We start from the raw sequence: 22078 nt of genomic DNA on the forward strand, positions 1-22078 counted from the left end.
CCACCTGTTGGTTTCCTCCGCGTATTCCCGAGCGGCAAGTAGATATTGTTGGGTGATGGCGCCACCTAGTGAACGGCCGCTGCATTGGCTGGGGAGAAGGGGAAGTCTCGCGTTATGTGGCCATAGACATGTCTGAGTCGGCGTTGGAGGAGGTTGCAGCGTTGTCTGCGATATACTGTAGGGTCGGGGAATGTGAAGTACTCTCCAGTTCAGGTGATTCTTTGTAAATGGCACAAATGTTTATACGTGACAACTAGAAGAGTTCGGGTCTGATGGCGTCTCCCTGCTCACTAAGCCACGTCCTTAGGGGGATGTGAAGCCACAAATAAAAATGTCGCTTAATAAAAGAAAATATAATTCTAAGCAACCTCCCAACATGTATTTATTGCACACTACAAGTCGCAAGCTGTTCCCATCCTCATATGCACTGCTGGTTCAGAGTTTTGACAGAAAGTGGCAGCCTTGCATACTTCTTTGCTGGTTCTTTAATCATTTTGACGTCTGCAACATTGTGTGTAAAGTCCGAACCACTAGGGCTTTCAGTAGCAGTTATACTTACAAGTGTCTAAAGTTATATAATCAGTGTATAATGGAAAGTTGCTTAGAATTATATTCTCTTGCAACAGGAAAATGTACTTTGGGTTTGTCTCCTCTTTAAAATGAAATCATCTTGTGATTATAAGCATGAACAGCACTTTACGCTGTCAGATAAAGGGGTCAGGGGTATGTTGTAGTCAATGGAACAGGACACTACCTTCAAGCTGTTGGAGAAGTACAACACTCCCCATTAGTTCAGATGCTATAGACCAGCTGTGCACAAGAGATAGTGATCTACCACACCAGTAAATCTTAATTCGATAAAGAGAAGATCATAGCAGAAACAACTGTTCCCATCACCATTTTATATATTACACATTATCCACTTGTAGTAACTATTGCTTGAAAAAATAATGGAAATTGTTGGAGCAGATGTGTTTCCTTCCCAGGCTTCCATTGGTTTTTGCATACATACACAAGAGTTTTTTTCTTTGACTGTTAATGTGATCATTCCTGGGAAGTGGGATCAGATTCGGAATCTCTTGCATTCGGTTATATGGAGTGAGCCCTATATAGTGAGATTATAAGCAAAGTGCAAATATAGCTCTGGACTCATGTACTACGTAGATAAGGATATATCACTGCTGTCAACTTTGTCAGCTTCAGAAAGGATTCCCTTCATTTGAAATACCATTGATAGTTGTAGAAAAAAAGTTCCTTGGAGGCTGGCTCCTTATATGATATGGCTACCAAACGCAGTGTATCAAATTGGGATGATCTGATCCTTTGGCCCCTTGGCCAGTGATCATAATTCTAGTTTATTCTAGTTTATTCACAGGCTGGAGGGGCAGAATCAGCAGATTTTATCGGCCATGAAAATAAACCACTGGTTGGATTCTTATTCACAAATTGGCATTAAAGTGCACATTTTTGCTTTGTATCAACACTGCAGTTCAATTATTCAAATGCAAAGTGAGTTTTGGACAAAAAATAAAATAAAAAAGCAAAAAACACTGAAATATATGAGCCTTTTTAGTTTAAGGCAATTTCCATCCATGGACATGCTAGTTTTCCTTTAATAGCTATATTTCTTTGTACAAAGTCATGTTCAAGGAACGCAGCTGGCACTTAGGCTATAAGTAATGAGTTCCATATCATTTGTTCATGGTAATAATAGCAAAGCATTTTCTTTATGACTTGATGTTTTTGCAGATAGAAATTTTAGACACGTATGCATTTTATGCTAATCTTTTCGAAATCCCCCTCTTTGAATATTTGTAGTAAATGTGCTGATAAAGCCGCATTAAGAACAAAATGACATCAAAGTTTTATGAGGTCTGACTTTATTAGCACAATGAAAGCCGGCACAATAATAATTCACTTGTTTATTTCCAGCACCACTGCACTGATATACAGTTAAAGGGGTGCAAACATTACAATATAAATTCATCTAATAAAATGAATATTTTTGGAAGTTGGGAACTAGTTCTGTCCTGAAGGATTCAGCTGCCTAAACTGACAGGATCTCCTTGTTTCTCTGTTGCTGCCACTATTTTGCTTTTGGGCTTTAAGTAAGTGTAGAAACTGCCCTGTATTTTAGTGACTGGGGAAACGATAACTGCCCATAAGGCCCCCCATCCACTTTAAGAACTACAGCACATATGAAGTGTGACTGCTGCTGCTGTTTTAAAATCCAACGCTGGCTAGATCACCCGTCTCCCTGTCACTGCTTCTGATAATATCAAATGAGAACCACAGTGGCTGCTGCACACAGAGTAGCGATAGGTGGACCCCTACATGGATGTTATAGGAACCTGTGTCTGCAGTGCTTAACCCCCTAATATGCAGTTACAGCGACACTGTTAAGGAAGGTTTATGTCACATTTTAATTCACATACTTACCAAAAAACTCAAAGTCCCAAATCAGTGTTGATCCCATTCCAAAAGAGCAGAGCAGGTTCTCTTCCACCTCCAAAGTCTCATCTTTTAAACTCTACGGTGACCTTTTAATTCACAAGATGTTTTAGAGGGGGTTTTGGCACATATGGATTTGGGCAATGCTAGGAAAAAAGACCAAATTACTGAATCGGGGCAATAACAGATTTTAATTTTGACCAGTTATGTTGAAAACTACAAAAGTTTGTCAGGTTAACCTCATCCAAACCAGCTATAGTAATTAATCAAAGAGTGAGCCCCCAAGAAAGATTTGGCTGGACATTTTGTACCTTATGTGCTACATACATACATTTTTAAATAAATGCTGCCTGTAGAAATCATTTATTTTAAATTATCCCAAGAATAATGGATGATCTTGCAAGAAGTACTGTTATCTGGTTATCTGGAAGTACTGTTATCTGGTTATCTGGAAGTACTGTTATCTGGTTATCTGGAAGTACTGTTATCTGGTTATCTGAAAGTACTGTTATCTGGAAGTACGGTTATCTGGAAGTACTGTTATCTGGAAGTACGGTTATCTGGAAGTACTGTTATCTGGAAGTACTGTTATCTGGTTATCTGAAAGTACTGTTATCTGGTTATCTGGAAGTACTGTTATCTGGTTATCTGGAAGTACGGTTATCTGGAAGTACTGTTATCTGGTTATCTGGAAGTACGGTTATCTGGAAGTACTGTTATCTGGTTATCTGGAAGTACTGTTATCTGGTTATCTGGAAGTACTGTTATCTGGTTATCTGAAAGTACTGTTATCTGGTTATCTGGAAGTACTGTTATCTGGTTATCTGGAAGTACTGTTATCTGGTTATCTGGAAGTACTGTTATCTGGTTATCTGGAAGTACTGTTATCTGGTTATCTGAAAGTACTGTTATCTGGTTATCTGGAAGTACTGTTATCTGGTTATCTGGAAGTACTGTTATCTGGTTATCTGGAAGTACTGTTATCTGGTTATCTGGAAGTACGGTTATCTGGTTATCTGGAAGTACTGTTATCTGGTCGTTGGCAGCAGTCACCTATCAATAGGGATTGTTCTGAATGACATACTAGAACATGATTTGATGACACTTTCATCACAAGATTAAAAAAATATAACTTTGCCTAATGGAAGAAAATGTAGTTCTAATAAGCCTTCCAATATACATTTCTGCATTGCTGGTTCTGGCTGACGAAACAGTGTATCAAAAGTCAGTTCCATTCCTGCTTTTCCTGCTACCAGCGTTTGCTATACTGTTTCAAGCAGAAGTGCAGGCAATAGAGAGAGACAGACATATACTGTCTCAGTAGCAATTACATTACAAACAATTGTAGAAGCACTAAAAATGTTTAATGAATGTATGCTGGGAACTTGCTTTGAATTATATTTTCTTTCATTAGGCAACATTTTAGGTATGGGCCTTCAACCCTCATTATACTCGCAATACAAATATAGGCTCAAAACCGCACCCGGGAATAGCATAACTATTCTCTTTTTAATGAAAAGCTAATAATTAAAAAAAAAAAATACAGTATGAGGCCCCAGGGGAAATTGGCTTAGATTAATTACATATACAGCACAGGTTCAGGGGAAATCACAACATGGTTTGTACTCGCAGATAATAATTGATGCTTATTTTAGTAGCCCCAGCAGGTAAACAGGCATAGTGCTCTGCTGTAAATCCATTGGACAATGTACCTTCTGAAATATAGAGAGCACCCAGTGTGCCACGTAGGTAGCTGGGACACTCAGGAGGTACAGCTCTTGAAATACTGTAAAACGCCACAGCGCTTCACAGGGTGCAGAAAGGCTCAGCCGTGACCCAATTTGCATTCACCAAAAATTTTGGAAAGGATTGTGAGACATTAAGCTCAGGAATGGTCTTTGCAAAATAGCTCATCCGAGATTGAGGCCTCAAATTACCATATACATATAAAGCCCTGTAACAACGGTGCCCAAAAGGCAGATCATGATCAACTAGCAGATCCTGAGCTGGTGACCAGTAGAAAAGAGAAGCCCAGCATTTTCTGAAAACAGGTCCATTAGATCACCATTTTGGGTAGTTTCTGTTTCCATTCAGATTTTGACTAAAGAGTTTTTCAAATCAGGTGTTGTTTTTTTAAGAAACAAGTGCGAGATCCATGATCCGGAAACCCAGTATCTAAAGAGCTCCCAGTTATGGGGAGGCTATCACCCACAGACTCCTTATAAGCAAGTTATTCAAATTTTTAAAATGAATTTATTTTTTCCTCTGTAATAAGAAAACAGTAGCATGTACTTGATCATAACTAAGCTGCATAAATCCATATTGGTGGCAAAACAATCCTATTTGGTTTTTTATGTATGTTATTTTTGTAGTATGGTGATCCAAATGACAGAAAAAGACCATATCCAGAAAACCCCAGTTTCAAAGCATTGGGGATAATAGATCCCATACTTGTACAATATTTGTTTAAGGTGTACTAGAATGAAATTATTTTCCATGAGAGCGTAAATTGGTAGGTCCTGATATATTAGCTTTGCACAAAGGACACCTAAAAATTTGAAAACGTTTAAAGCCAGTCATAAAGTTACAAGGCAGAGGTGCAAGAGAATGTGTTTAGTTTCATCAAATTATTTCAAATTATAATAAATAGAATATGCTGCTATTAGTGGGGCTTGATACACAATGTTTAGGCTAAACTATAACAATTGGTTTAATAGATATTGCACTTGATTTTAGTTTTCAAAAACGTCTTGCCATAGTTGTCATCTAGAGTTGTTCACAATCTGTTTTTATGGCATTCTAGATTTAATATTTTTTTATTATATTTATACAGTTGTATACCGTGACAGATTAACACTATTGATTCGAAAATTGTGCCCCTTGAGTCCAGAGCTTAGTGTAGAGAGCAACACCAGGAGGTGCAGCTAAACCCTGTCCTTACTGCCTGCCTTAGGGCTCTGGGTAGGGGGCATCTGCCTTTGTGCCTCCCCGCCTGTCCCTCTTGGATCCTGCACTGATTAAGGCAATTAGCTTTGGATCCAGAGGCCGTGCGGCAGATGCCTGCGCTCCGAAACAGAGCACAGAGGCCTGCAGTCATATGCAGACAGTTGAACACACCACGCCGACTGCAGCCTTTTTTTGCACTTTGTGTGCAGCATTTGGCTTTGCAAATGAGACTTATACTATGTTTATAAGTGAGTTTTAGCATCCATTTTTAATGGTTAATTAAATAAAGTATTAGGGCACCAGATAAAATACACCTTTGGGCTGATTTATCAAGTATCAAACTGAAGAATGCAAAAGGATTTCCAGCAGTTTGATATTTTCCCTGGATATCAACTTTTCTGGGGGTCATGAAAGCTTTTAATGATTTGCCACATTTACAAGTGTAGCCATATTCAGTTTTAGGGTTTAATTCTCCTGTAAGAAATGTGGTATTTCACAGAACTGGTATGTGGTTAATGTGCGAGTATAGCACCCCAGGTTTGCTGTTACCATTATTCCTGTGAGCAGTTTAATGTACAGAAATGCATGCAGTGCAAATCAAATTGGCAACAGTACTGTACTGCTGTAGCTCTGAGCTGCCGTGAATATCTTGGTTTGGGAAGTAGACAGTCGTACTTCAGGATGAATAGCGGAAGAAAAATGACCCGAGCTGTTTGAAAATGTAGCTAATCTCTGATTTATTTCTGTCTGTATGTAGCATTGCAGCTGGCTGAAAAATTGTTTCCATGTTTTGCAGTAAATGGAATAACAGTAATGATTCAGACAGGCGTGCAAGGGATAACAGGATCAGAAATTCATCTAAAGCTTATTTTTGACCTGCCAGTTGAATATCCATCCAGCCTGCCCAATATTTCTGTCAGCTCTGAAGAACTTACCAGAGCTCAGCGTAAAGACTTGAGGGACAAATTGGTTGAACAAGCTAAGCAGCATATATTGGAACCTATGATACATGACTTGGTTGTGTGGACACAACAGAATCTAAACAACCTCATTGTGCAACCTGAACCATCTATCTTAGAGGGACATTTCCCTCTCTCATTAGACACCATAACAGAAGAGACGACATGGACAATTCTTTTGCGTTTAGATCACATGAGGGCTAAGAGCAAATATGTCAAAACTGTGGAAAAATGGACAAATGACTTGAAGTTGTGCGGAAGACTAATGTTCTTGGGCAAGTTAATACTGATTCTTCTTCAAGGGGACAGAAAAAGCACCAGGGTGAGTAGTTGGATTGAAAAAATCTGCTCTAGCGTTGATTTCCTTTGGGACTGTATTTGAAATTCATTTGTAAATTATTGAATGTAACCAGCGGAGCAGAGGAAGTAAAGAGCAAGACAAAATTATGGAACATTTGTCATACCGAGCAATATTTTATTATTTTCATGTATATGTTTCAATGACCTTTACATAGTAGTTCTTGCATGTTTAATTCATCCATCTTTCTGTATTCCTTTATTTTTTATTTACCATTTAAAATGTCTCCAATTTAAATTCTATTCTGTTCACAAAGAAGAGAGAAATGAAAATCATTTAACAGATTTCAATTGCTTAGAAAAACAGGTCTTTTAAAGAAATTACTGACATCATCCCCCATTCAGATGCTAAGTGCCATCCCCAGAACCTGATGTTGGCACTTTTTTTTGTTTTTTATCACTGTTTTTGTCACTCCAGCAGCGCAAACATACAGTCCACACTTTTCTTGGAGCATTAGAAATAGGGTTGCTGCCCATTATTCCATATAACTGAAACCTGATCTCTAATGCTTTTTGATAAGCTGTATTTATGGACTGTTGTAGCTCTGAAAAAACAGCAACTTTGTCTAAACATATATACTAGCCGTGTTTTACTGACACTCTAGTGTTGTAGAGGAAGACACGTAGACGTCCTGCCAGGCACCCAGTCCCAACGAGGGGGTTCTGAGGTGCCACAAAAGGCTTACTTATGATATGGGTAGGGTTTGGGTTGGTCATGATGTGACAAGATGGGTGCATATGGCCCCATGATTTCTGGAGGGAAAAGCCATTATTATTATTCCAAGGAAAGCCATTATTTCCTTTATTCCAGGATTCCATCACCATATGTGAGAGATGCCTTTGATTTTGTTTTTTTCATTAACACTGAAAAAAAAAAATCCTATGCTTTTTCTCAGTCTTTTCTTCTTGGATATAGAGTAGGTTGCAGATAAACTGTACTTCCTTCCTGGGCATTTTTTTTTTTTATATATGCTTTTAGTGCTAAGGTATATAGAATAAAAAACACCTGTGTGCATAGAGCATTTACGATAACATAAATATGGGCTTTTATGGACAGTAATGAGTTCAGGGAAGGATTCCACTAAAGTACATGATGTTACCTTGTGACATAAATATATATGTTTAGCTGTTTCATTCTGTTTGCAGAGCTACATATATTAAGAATTCATGTCGTTTTTGACTAGATGGGTAGGAAATATCTCTGGGTTATGTCTTGCTGTGTTTTACAATTTTTCTTATAACAGGAGAGATAAGGGGCATATTTATATAGCACTTTGCTCCTGTGCAAATCAGAACAGAGTTTACAGAATTTCAGAGAGACAAGAGCAGCACGGGGAGTGCAATGCAACACTGTCATGGCTTGGCTTTATATTAAGAAAGCAAATATCCTACTTTGTTTTCTATAGAGGCAGCAGTGCTGCCCCCCGTACTCTATTAATTCTTTATTTTTTGACCAAGCTCTTTTTCTCTTTACATCAGTTAAAATCTTAAGTCTGCAATTGCTAGTGTAATGTGACTAAAATTTTGTTGGCGTAGACTGGAGAAATTCACCAACAAAGAATCTACACCATAAACAAATGACATGGGATATTAGCAAGAGGAAAAGATGTAATCAATGAGATGCAAAAGTGGCTGCTCTATCTTTAGAATGGTAGTGAAAATGGTTTCTTGTGCTCTTGGTCAGTTGGCGAATAGTTGATGTTTCACACTGGAGAAATACAAGAAAATGTCATTTTGAGCAACTTTTCAGTATAAATTGAAGATTTAAATTAATTTCTAAATGTAACTGCTGGTTCTGACTCTTAACACAATGTAGCTTAAATAGCCAGCTCTTCTAGCAAGTTAAAGGTGACAAGAGCCTCTGCACTTCATCTGCTTGTGCCTGCAATTTGTTTTATTTTTTCTACTTATACCACCGGTTTTTAGTTCTCTGCATCTTTTAACTCTTTTAGGGTGCAGTCTTTTTGTTCTGTTTTTTTTGTAATTCCACAGACCCTGTCCCCCATGGGTATTGCTGTTACTCAGTAGACCATTATAAATCAAGTTTTACACAAGCTGACCAAAAATAGTGAGTGAAAGATATCTTTCTATACAAGTATGTATAAAATTATGTCATCCCTAATATTCAGTTTTTAATGATGTCACAGCTCACCAAAACATGTGATTTGTAAAAATAATGTACAATCTGTTGTAAACTATAAGGATATTAGATGTCACCATCACGTTTTGTGACCAGAGAGTACTTCACCTGTGTCCTTGGCTATTATATAGGTGTTACCATTATATGTGGCCAGTTGAATATCCTTTTATTTGGCAGGGGGTACATTAGGGTAATACATTAAATAGAGTGTATGTATGTGGGTTGTACTGATAGTGTTGATGTTTTGTTTCTACAAGAAAGTTTCCTAGATGATGATACAGAATTTACCAGCAGGGTCCATACATTGTGTAAATGCCCCAAACTCCAAGTAATTGGTTATTTACAGTTTTGTGATTATTTTTGCAGGATTATTTAGTGCTCCAGAAAACCTGTAAAGTAGATGTGGACTCAAGTGGAAAGAAATGCAAAGAGAAAATGATCAGTGTTCTCTGTGAAACCATATTACCGCTGAAGCAGAAAAGGTAATTTACTTTTACTGTTTAATAAAGAAATAACATTAGTCTGATATAAAGGCAGAACATACACTTTCTTATTCTCTTACAGATTTACTACATTTGAAGTTAAAGAATATTCATCAGTAAGTGATTTGCAAAAGGAGTTTGAAGCAGCGGGACTTCAGACAATTTTCTCTGAATTTGTGCAAGCTCTTTTCTAATGGATGGAAAGTACATCGGTATCTGAGGGAAGCTCACTTGCTGGCAGAAAGAGCCAACGATATGAAAAGCAGTTGGTGCCAAAAAATGGAAGCACTCTGCTGCGATAAGTCTGTCCTGATCTTATTTAGTACAAAAGGCTAGTACCACCAAAATGATATTTTTATAGCACTCGGCGCTTAACATTATGTGGATGGCTGAAAATTAGGGGTGTCGTAGTCCAGCAGCAGCTAAAACCCATCAGTAAGGCGTCCCATCTGAAAAGAAGAGCAGCTGATCCTATGTATAAAATCAGTAGTGGGAAACGTGACATTTACTAGTAAGGACATTACCACTGTTCCAAGAGGTGGAATGTAATGGCTGTTGTTAAGGCAAAAATATGTATAATGCAAAAAATGATTTCATTGTGCAAGCAATCTTACCTTTTCTTGAATTAAATGTAGCTTTTGTGAACACAGGAAAATATTTAGTGGCCCCAGGTGCACGAGAAAGAGAAATTGCATATTTTATGCTCCAGTGTGCACCTTATGTAGTAAAGCTTCTTACTGAAAAATTAATTGTAGTTAAAATGTTCATTATAACAGTGGTCTAATGAAGAATATTTCATTGCAAAATATGACTTTTTGTTCTTATTTATGGATTTTTTTTCTCCCCATTTATAACTTTTATTGCATTTCCCCAAAAAAGCCTAATAGTAATAGTCTGTTGCAGTGAGAATTACAATGAGGCAATCAGCCATTGACTTACATCCTGGTCTTGTCAGGCAACAGAAAGTGGCAGTAACTTCACATTATGTCCCGTTATGTCTTATTGCTTTCATTTTTAATAAAAACAAATACAAATTTGTGAGCTGGGACCAAAAGCTTTACAAAGTGAAACAAGTAATACACACTAATTGTGCACTGTAGTGAATCTGGTATGGACTGGAATAATATACTGAGGCATAAAAGCTGTGGGACCAATGCATGCAATTATTTATTCAAGTAATGTGGAAATAGTTACTAAGGTTATATTCTTCCATAATGCTAGGCCTTGGCCTATTTGCAGGGGTTGGATTTCAGCAGTTTTGTACTTGACTGGGTAAATCAATTGTTCAGGAATTGGCAATATTATATAGCTGCCTTACTGTTGGCTGTAACACTTATATTTGGTTTCCAGCAGTAATATTCCCTAACTCTGCTTGTTACATTTGAAAAGATAGGTGCATAATGCAGGAAAGGACCAATTTCTTATCACATTGATACATTATGGAGTCCCTTACAAAACAATGATAGAAACTAGCCAAAATTATGTTTACATAAAAAGTAAATTATCTTAGACATTGTTGGGCCAAGGTAACAGGGAACAAAAGTTTTACTAGATACTACTGATGAGCGAATCTGTCCCGTTTCGCTTCGCCATAAAATTCAAAAACCGCATTCGTCACGCGGCTTTTTTTTGTTGTTGATGCGACTGCCCAATTTGATGCGCCTGCAACTTTTTTTGATGCACGATTGTTTCGCAAAACAATTTGCCTGTAGAAAACATTTGCTCCTCACGACTAGATACGGAAATAGTAACTGGCTCCTCGATGAGGTTGCTGCCCAAAAATACATCTATATATAAAGGCTTAATCCTTGTCCTAATAAATGAGTGAGCTCTAGTTTCACACTTTGAAAAATCTGCCCCTTGGAGGCCCATTTATAAACATTCTCATTTTCGTGGTTTTTGAAACCATGACTTAAATCATTTTCATGAAAACCACAAATGTCTAGTTGTTTGTATTGCTGCACAAATGCAAGTGTCAAAAAAGCCCCAAAACCTCTAAAACCATGCCTCCTAATTATCCCACTTTACGCGGGACAGTACCAATTTTTATACTTTGTCCCGCTGTCCAGGATTAATTTTTAAATGCCCTGCTTTGCCAAAATTGCCCTTCTCTCTCAGATTTAAAGTTCCCTGCTCTCTGCGCTTTTCACCATGATGTCACATTCTCGGCTCTCAAGAGGGAGCGCTACATATTTTCTGCATCGCTCAGTTCCCTGAGCTCTCCAACAAAGCAGGGGTTTAAAGGTTGAATCTCAGGTGTAAACAATGCAGAGGGGCAGTTAATCTCAGTACTGATACCATTTAAATCTTACATAAAGGTAAGCAGTCGCAGCAGCCAGTCAGGTGTGGGGCAACACAGGGGAGGCTGTGGGCCACCAGTTGGACAGCACTGATCTAATGTAGATGCTACTACAACTACTTCATGGGAGAGAATTATGCAACTTTACACCTGTGACTACAAAAATCCCTTTTCACATCTTAAAGTGATACCTTCATATACTCTAGAAATAGGATTGTCACCTTTCCCAGTCCTAAAAGCCGTACAGGGGAGTGGGTCTGTGACATCAGTGGGTGTGGCAGTGGGGCAGTGGGGCTATGATGTGGCTACCACCATTCAGTCTAGGAGAGCCCTGTCTTGTTTTTTTAATTTGGTAAAACAGGCAGGCTATGTATTAAAAAATGTTTCCCTATAATCCCAATCTAACATAGGTCTTTCTTTTTCCATGCTCATATCTGAAACACTACTGTCCACAGCTTCCTGCTCTCTATAATATAAAAAGCTGGTACGTTCGTTTAACGTTATTCATTCATCATAAAACCTTTGTCAAATACTGCTCATGATCCTATTTTCCAAGATACATTTTTTAATTTGAACTCTTACCAAGCCCTTTTACAGTAATATTTATGTACGCAGGAAAATCAAAGAATGCATAGCTTTTCTACTTCCCTTAATACTAATAATAAAGCTGTTTTTTTTAGCTTTGTATTGCTGATCCTTGATGTGCCATATAGCACTCTGTAGCTTATGTATAATAAGTATAATATGTCTGTGGGTGGATTTAAAACAAAATCTGTGAGCTGTGTCGATTTCAAGGAGTCGATTCTCCTTAAATTTGTAAGTAAATTCACTTGTGATTAGTTGCAATCCCCTACAATATAAAAGCACACATTGAGCCAGTTTGACTTGCCTGTGTGCACCACACAACTGAATAGAAGAATTGTCTGATCAGGCGAGGCAGAAAACTGAGAGAATTTCTTGTTTACAGATAAGAAAAAATAAGACGTTTTTGGTAAATTACATTGTTTATTGGAAAAACATCAAAAGGAAAAAACTCTAAACCCTAAACATGTAGGAGGTTAACTAATGATTTGGTGGATGCCTGAAACCCAGTGTCGGAAGGCTGGTCTTTGTTGCATATCATGGGTCCTGAAGCAAACATCAAAAAGCACCCAGGAATGGTTAAAGAAGTGGCCAACAATGAGTTCAGTTCTGAATCTCATTGAGTAGGAGTTGGCCTAGAGGTTAAGTAAGGCCTTTGGTATGAGAACTCAGGCGACCCTAGGCAAGTTCTCTTAATCTCCTGGCGACCCTGGGCAAGTTCTCTTGATCTCCCAGCATACTTAGTGCTCCTATAATGGCTGCCTTGCTTGCTGTAAACTGCAGAAGGGAGAAGGCACCCTCAAAATCTGGGGCCAATAGACAAAACGTAGAAAGCTTATTTGTGGCTATAGGAAGCGCTTGATTTCAGTTATTCTTTCCAAGAGTGTCAAACATTTTGCCAGGGTTTTTTCAGATCTGAAGAGTATAATAAGTTCCGAAGGGAATAACAAAGTTGTGCAAACGAAATAGTGCAACAAGGAATTGGGAAAACCTGGTTTTGCAGTAGATCCGTTTATTTTTTTTACAATAATTTGTAGTTTATTTAAAAAAAAGTGCAAACATGCCATTTTTTTGGCCCTAACTGTACAGCTGTATTTTTCAGTGTGATTTAAACCTAAGTTGCACTTTACATATCTTTTATAATAGAAATCAATCTACTAAAGCCATCACAAAAGTATTCAGGTTTCTTTACAGAGTTTTAATTTGTATATATTTTGCATCTAAATACAAATGCCATATTTTTTTTTCTCTCTGAATGTAGTCTATTTTTACCAAAAATGTGCTTACAAAATTGTGCAATTTTTTCAGGTAAGTGTACTCATCCTCGCAGGAATAAAAATCAGTTCTGCACTTTGTGCACTGCCTGAAAGAATAGACATTGTAATCTTTCTTCTTTGCAAAGAACCATCTACATTGTTTTTGTTACTGAATAGCTGTCAGTTTGTTTAAGAATAGGCATATGTACCATTTTTCGAAAATGAAAAAGTTCTGTGTTAGTGACAGTTACAACCGTAGGACTGACTATAGATTTTCTGCTTAATCTGGCATACTTTAATAACCTTATACTGTGGCAGATGATGTGAGTACATCTCGTCGGCTGTTGAAACAGAACATAAAAGCGAACGCCGTTCTTTTATTCCATCAAAGACAGTGCTTCAACCCTCCAGTCAATCTTCTGTGTATGAAGTGAATTAAGAAGCAATCTTGTGTGAAGACAGGGAAAACCTATAATGTTATTTTGTTAAATACTATACATGAATGTCTATATGTGTTCATGGTTCTTGGGTGAGATATTTAAGCACCTGTGAATGGTGTGTGCCATTGAATAAAGAAGGCTAGAGGTCAGCTCTTTATACCTTCCTCTAATTCATCCAATCGTTTGCCCCAAGGAGATTGGATCACAATTATTGTAAATGCAGGCTGTCAGGGCGAGGACTACATCAATGGGTCTATGTGGTACTCAATCCAATGGGGTTTTTAAACCTGCCCAATCAATATCTAGCCGGTTTTCAGCCAAATATTTGTCGGGCAGACCCACCAGAGGGCCCCATACATGGGCCAATAAGCTGCCGAATTGATTCGGAATCGGCTTGTGTATGGCTACCTTTAGAACAGGTAAAATTGATCAGCTACTTACAGGATGATTGCACTGTAGGCTGCTAAGAAAGCAGAAATAAATAATTACATTTATAAAGGAAAAGAAAATTAGGTACATAGCATTCTTTTTTTGATTTGGTTAAAACTGTTTGTTTTTTTTACAGATAGTCTATAAACACAATTTGGAGGTATAAGTAAGTATAAATCACCACCAGAGCATAGATCTATTCCAAAATGTCTCTACAAAATAGGACCAGTTAGGGTAGACCAGGCCATATAAATAGGTCATCATTAGGGCAGATGTCAGGCATTAATGGGTTTAACCTATGAAGCTGCTTATGGGTCAGCTTCTTACAGCATAGTGGGTGTGTTCTTCATAGCCAAAAACATATTTTTAGATTGTAAATAATTCTCAAATTTAGTGTTTTATGTACACTATACTGATCACAACTTTTAAGAAGGCACTGGACATTGTATGAGATTTCTTCAGTTTTTATAATTAAAAGTTATTTCTTCATTAAAGGCTGGTAAGAATTAGATAAATTGTTTTTCTATGGTTATGAAATCTTTACCTCTGGAATAACAAAAGTTGTAACCAATCACATTACCATTTTAAAAATGGAACTAAAATTATAGTTGGAAATATGCCATTACTGGGTTCATCAGAGAAAAATAAGTTGCATTCACAGATTGGCACCTTCAGAAAGAAATGTTAGTGAGCTCACTCAAGCTATATAACCCACAAAAACACAACAACGTATTTCAATCTTAAGAGATGGGTAAAAAAATGAAAATACATCTTTTGATCTCTATGGCAAAATATATAATTTATATTTATTTAAATAAATATAATAACATATATATATATACAGTATATAATTAGTATAAGGGAAGGCTAAAGAGAACTGCGCACAAAGTGTGTGGTGAAAACATAAAAACTTCCATGTTTATGTGATAAAAAGTCACATGATTTTAAGGATTCGGATTAAGTTCAGCTAGAGACATGGATTCAGCCGAATCCTGCTAAAATAGGACAAATCTTGGCCAAATCCTGGATTTGGTGCATCCCTAATACTAAGTGATTAGTAATGTAATTTGTGCCACATGTCACACTGAAACATTATAGTAAATAATGTACCCCCTGTTGTAAAAAAATTGATGACAGCCCACTGGGCAACGAGTCACGGGGGTGATCATGTCAGTCCTGCATTGTGATCGTCTCAGGACTGACTGCAAAACAGCAGTCACATCACAATCTCGTCTCTGCTGTTTGGGCAGAGCCCCCTGCACCACCCCTCACTTCTTGCTGCACAATACTATGCATGAAGAATGATCCACCCCCTGCTGCAAAGTAAAGCTAGTAATAGTAGACTTTTTCAGCAATAAATAGAGCTGACTTCTTATCCTCTTTCCAAATATCCCAGTATGTATTGATAATATTATGTACTCTGTACTAGTACTTTGACATGATAATATTTCCTTTTTCCTTCTCTGTTATCACCGCTCTAACAATGTTGTTCTGTTCGATGATCTCCCAGTGTCTGAAACAGTTCATCTTAACCCAAAGGAACTACCCAATCCCATCCATATAGGGCTTATCATGAATACTCCAGTACTCAGTATATGAATTTGAATCTACTCACTTGAAATTTTACCTAGTACTGTATATATCTATTTTTGTTCAGTTTGAATATACAATTCTGTAAGGTTACTTACCTGTACCAGTATCCTTGGGCACGCTCTAATTTCCAGAAAGGTGTGTGCGCCATCCAGAAGCAAACATGCTGAACCGATGCACACTTTTTGGTGTCAAAGTTAATTCCTACAGTGGAGTGTAGCGTTCTGGTACACTCACACTGGGGTCAAAGCCTCTGCCAATTTAAGGATGCTAATAGCTCGGTTAATTGCCTGGTTCTCTTGGTTGTTCCCTGGAAGCCTAGCCTAGCCTCAGATTGGATTTCTGTTGTGACCTAACCTGTCTGTTGACCCTGCTTTTCTCTGCCTGCCCGGACCTTGGCCTGATCCTTAACTGCAAACCTGTACTGCTTGTCTCTTATACAGTCCTATTGACTGAAATTTTGCCTAGTGCCTGTATATCTCACTTTTGGCTTTGGACCTGCTACTTTGCCCTTTACTGGCCCCTCATAGAAACCTCAAGTGCTCCTGTGTTTGTGAGGCGCTTGTGAGTTGCTTTCTGCAAGAGCGTGACTCATTTGATGCTGGATCTCACTGGTAAGCCTGACACAGTTAGTGTCATTTGTGAAAACCTTTAGTGAAAAGACTGCAAACCCTCTCAGTTTTTAGTATTTATGCACTATTAGAAAGATGTGCCTAGAACTAGTCAATTGTATTTTTATCTTCTTATATTGATCACTTATGATATCAATTATCTGTTGATTAACAGAAAATCTGCAATGTTCAGGGGTTATAGCTTCCCTTTAAAATACAGTTTTTTTTCCACTTTCTTTAAAATTAAATCATTGACTTGTTGCCTGTATGATTCCAAAGGATGTACACAGTTCTGTATCTTTTAAAATGAACATCGCTGTTTCTGCCATTCTCTTTTAGGTATCAGTTCTTCTAGATGTAAAGCTGATACACACATGGCCTCTCTTTGAATGAATGACTGAATACTTTGTACAAAGGTGGCTCTCACATTAAAGATGTCCCAAGGGGCTCTCCATTTTTAATTAAGTTGGGATTTAGATTTTCTGCTAATACTTCAATCAGATGCATGATATAATTCACCTTCACTTATTTGAACGTTGATACGTAAGGTTCAGTAAAATCTAAGAAGAATTTCAATATTGTGCTGTTTAAAAGCACTGAGCAGCAACTGATATGCAGCAATTTTTACAAATACAAACCAAATACAAACAAAAAGCTAATTCATAGCCTGTTTAAATTTGTATCGCATCTGTAGCACCGTGTTGGGTTTTTTGCAGGATAAAATGAGAAAAATAATATTCTACCTAAAATAAGGATCTGTGCATAATATGCACCACATACTGAGATGCATAATATAAATACAAAAGCCAACAAAAGCTATTATTTCCAGGCACAAATCTCCATTGGTGTCGATTTGCTTTCCCGTTCTGGAGGCTTATGAGCTTATAGAATTTGTTTCTAAATTGCTTCTTGGTAACCACTACAATGTAATGCATGTTAAGGTATCTGTTTACAATAGTGCCTTTATTGTAAGCACTCTCAAGTATTAAATCTGAGAATTGTACATTTCCATCAGTGGTTCTGGGATCAGTTAAAGATGTCTTCGTCTCTTACAGTTATGGATTTCTTTTTAACCAACTGTGGTTATTAATCAAGGCAGAATAAAGGACAAATCTAAGTCCCGATACTTAAACTCAGTAAGACATGCTTATTTCCCTGATGCCCTCAAAAAAGCTGTAGACACTAACAGATATATGCCTATGAACATAAAGTGGTTGCTGCTGGATGCATTCGTTGTGCCAGTCTTTTAGTGGCATTTGGGTGGCATTTTATCCAGTACTCTCACGCATTGGTAGGCATTTAGGAATGGGCAGTCACACAGTACATACTGAAAGCTGCCTTTTTCAGTACAAGATCCATTGCTACATGTGTTTTTGGTCTATCAACTATAGCTTTAGATTTAAAATAAAAGTGAATAAAAGATAAGCATTGCAGATTTTGCCTTCACGGTGGTGCGTTAGGGTCCATGCTTGTGTATAGCTGCATGATGGGTGTGTCCCACCAGTTCCTTCTTCGCTCTTCTTTGGTAATGAGACAAAACCTGCAGCAACTTCACCAAGCAACTGATACTTAAATTATTCATTTATCAATTTTCAAAAGTAATTTCATTGCCTCCTACTACTTAAATGGTTCCTCTCATTCACCCTTGACACCAATGCTTTTCAGAATTTAAAGGAGAAAGAAAGGTAAAAACTATGTAAATACTATGTAAATACAGCCATAAGCACTCACAGAAATGCTGCACTGAGCTCTCTGTCAAAAGATTTGTTGTGTCTTCCTCTGCCAGAGACACGCAGCTCTCTCCTACTCCCCCCTCCCTCAAGAATGCTAAGAACTCACTCCCCCCCCTTAGGAATATGTGATCTGAGCCAATCAGCAGGAAGCTTTCTCATAGTCTTACACACTGAGCATGTACATGGGTCTTGGTCTGGGTGCAGGAGTGAGGCATTATGGGAAATTTCTTTACACAGCTCAGCGTTTTTTCTTCCTGTTTGGCTTCTGATCATCTGAACAGGAGAAATATGGGGAGACTAAAGGGCAATATTGAGACAACTGAAGGTATGCCTGCAGCTTGAGATTAACTCTTTACTAGCCTTTGCTTCTCCTTTAACAGTGGGCAGCACAATTACTTTTGGAGAATATGCTTATAGGTCAAGAAAATGCTTATAAAGAAACCCTTCCTAGAGTTCACAAGACATTTGGAAGTTAATTTTGTATTTCGACATATACTGTAACAAGCATACCATAGGATGCGCAACACATGGGTGCCACAGACTTAACATGTCAATGTCTTCTTAAGTCTGTAAGTACAACATATCTTTTAGCACAGGGCTCAAGCCCCACAGCTCAGTATGTTCAACAATCAACTTTTTGGTTGTTGCGCCTATTAGTTTATCTAGTCATCTCTGCTGTCAGCCAGTTTTGTTCTCAACAGGGCAGCTGTTGTTTTAGTCTTTTCAAATACAGATGCACCTAATCCACAATTTTGAATTTGTATCTGCTAAATATTATTCCAAGCCAAATCCAGATGTTCATTCCATCCTTTTTTTTTTTTTTTTAGAAAACCAAACCCAGTAAAATTACCAGTGTTGAATGCATTGTATGAAGAGGTGATTGTATGTAAAAGAAGCTATATTTATAAAACAGAAAAAAAACCTTTGCCATATGGCAGGACTGTGTTGATTGAGTGATATTTATGTATTGACAGCCCACACAAACTGAGGTTTTTCAAATTAAGATTAGTGGGAGGATATAGCATATGCTTATTCATTTAATAGCAAAATATCTATACTTAGTATATTAGTATGTTATAGATAGCTGAAGACCAAATGAGTTTCAAGGTAGCCAAATGTTAGGCACCCCCAGTGATTGTATTAACTTACAGGACGGTTCCCCTGTTAGCAGAAATCTGCACCGGCCTGGGATTCTTCCAGTGAGAACCACAGAGTGATCCTCTTCTTCCTGCTGCTTCTTTTTTCTTCTCCAGCTTTTTTTAAATTAAAGTTTGGCTTTTTACTCTACTGCACATGTGCACCCGTGTGAAGAAAGAAGAAGCAGGAAGGCTCAGTGTTACTCGCTAAGAAATACACCAGACCATTGAAGTTTTTTGCTGATAGGAGCACCGGCACGGGGTATCAGTGATTAAAATCATTGGGGGTTGCCTAACCTTTGGGGGGTGCTTAAAATACTGGCCCTATAATTGTTTTCACTCTAAAATATAAAGACAGACCATTAATGAGCCATACAAACATAATCTCTTTTCTAAAGTTTTTCAAAGCTTTCAACCATATTTGACCATTATTGCTTTGTTTGTGACCAAAACACGTGGTTTACCCAATCAAATCCATGAATCATTGATGTTTTCTGAGGTTGTTAACTTTAAAATGCTTTTGAGTTATGGTTGCGTGTGTTCAACCATTAGCTAACTGCACTAATTAGCTCTTCCCTATTATACATTATTCAGCTGCCTTGGATGTGCTCAGATAAGCATTATATGGCGCACATTTATGGGCAAACTTGCAACTGTTCCACTTTATTAAAACAGGTCATATAGCAGGTATCATAACACATAGCCTGTATTACTCTTTTTTTTGCACAATATCCGCTTCTATAGTTCAAATCATAATCTGTCTTTTACCAGATTTATAACATTTTTACCATCTTCAGATGGTAGATATATATTAGTAACTGGCACCGCACTCACAGGACTTATGAAAGTACAAAAAGATTTATTCAAAAGTTATATATATATATATATATATATATATATATATGTACAGTAGCTACTGTCCTAGCCATAGTAATATACCCTTTTACAGTGGACATGCCTCTCTATGTACTATCTGGCATAGTGGACTATGGAATGATACACATACTCATTCATATGTAATATTCTGTAAGATATTCTTAAAATAAGGTGCTTAGTGAGGTCACCGGTTAAAATCCGTGCTTATTGACGTAATCTCGGAGTTTCATGACCTGCGACTTCTTATATCCTTATATTTTAAAATAGGGTTACCAGGGTTGGACTGGGCCAGAGGAAAAAACCTGCTGGACCCTTGGGGGCCCTGCCAACCCAGACGGGGTTGGGCATGTGGGCAGTCGATGAGGGCCTGTGGAATGGCAGCCCTGGTGGGCCTCGCACACCCCCGTCTGATGCTGGGGGTAAATTATTCACGGAATGTTCTGAAAGTGCAATTGCAAGATATTAATGAGGAGGTTTAGTTAGATTATGGAATTGGAGCATGCACTGTTTTCTTTGTTTTAGATTTTCTGGCTGGGGAGTGACTGAGGATGTGTGGTCAGGGACGCAGCTTGAAATCCAGAAGCAACATCTTAAGGTCGGGAGAACATCCACAGATGTTTTTCACAAAAAATTTTCCTTTTGTAAACAGTTATAGAATGCCATTCTTGACATGCTTAGATAAATGTGCACTTTGCATTCTCCCATACTATCAAGGATCAAAATATTTCGGCTAAAAAACAGTTTGTGCAGGCTGATGTCTTACATTGCTCTTCCTGAAATCTATCAAACCAGCATTTAGAATTTTGTTTTAAAAGGAAAAAAAAACCCATAAGCCAGGTTATAGCAGTTAATTGGTGGCAGAAAGAGAAAACAGAAGGAAGTCAGGCCAGCTCCAATAAAGCTCCTGTTTGTGGTGCTAATGCACACGGCGAGGCCTGCATTTCATCAATAGACTCCAGTATTGTCATTTCCTGACATTAATTTATAATGAGCATAAAAATATTACTGCTGCAGAGCTAATTAAGTTCAGCATTGTGTGGCAAGCGCACTGTCTCCCATGTTCAAGACCAGTCTGAGATTGATTGGAATTTTCTCCTTTGGATAATATAGCCTTTGTGTGCTGCGAGTGTGCAGAGAACCATGTGGGGAGGAATTTGTCTCTACTCGAATGATCTCTGGCAGTCAAAAGTTAAATGCAAATGATGCTGAATTAATGTAAGTCAATGGGGGGATTCAGCATGACAGTGCATTCTAATAAACCTGAGCAATTTGATTTTTAAATGATGTGCAATATCACATGAGTGCTCTCTGCACCACACACTTTGTTCAGCAGAATGTGGTGCATTTGTGCCTTGGGTGTCCCAGCTATGTGACTGAGTGATGGGGGTCAGGCTTGTCCGTGTGCTCATGTGGAAAGACACATGTTCTTTTTGTTCTCCCCGCAGCAGAATTACACATTCCTTCCCTGCATCACTGTACGCAGCAATACTAATGTTGTCAATTGTCATTGCAGATATATGCATAAATGAGGAGCGGTCAGCCATTACTTGATTACTTGGGTAATGAAAGGAACAAACAAAAGCTAAGGGAAGCAAAAATGAATTATTTAATTAACATTGTATTTTGTTGGTAATAGCCTGTGATTATTGATTTTTGTTGTTTTCGTGCTCCCTTGCTGCTGAGTGACAAGGTAATTCCTGGGGTATCCAGTCTTTTTTCTAGTAGGTCTCAGCTTAAGGAGGTGGGAGAAGAACACATTGAATTGGTTACTCTGTACCCTGTACCTGACGA

The 22078-nt window shown here is 37.9% G+C and overlaps 1 protein-coding gene across 1 annotated transcript; it reads left to right on the forward strand.

The window, feature by feature from the left end:
• The first annotated feature begins 101 nt into the window (after positions 1–101).
• rwdd3 (RWD domain containing 3) lies at positions 102–10133 on the forward strand. Its single transcript, NM_001017275.2, is given in 4 exon segments — positions 102–213; positions 6194–6678; positions 9220–9335; positions 9418–10133. Coding segments are annotated over 4 exon segments (798 nt in total). The 5' UTR covers positions 102–128; the 3' UTR covers positions 9530–10133.
• Positions 10134–22078: the final 11945 nt, after the last annotated feature.

Source organism: Xenopus tropicalis, chromosome 4 (assembly GCF_000004195.4).
Source record: "Xenopus tropicalis strain Nigerian chromosome 4, UCB_Xtro_10.0, whole genome shotgun sequence".
Taxonomy (NCBI): domain Eukaryota; kingdom Metazoa; phylum Chordata; class Amphibia; order Anura; family Pipidae; genus Xenopus; species Xenopus tropicalis.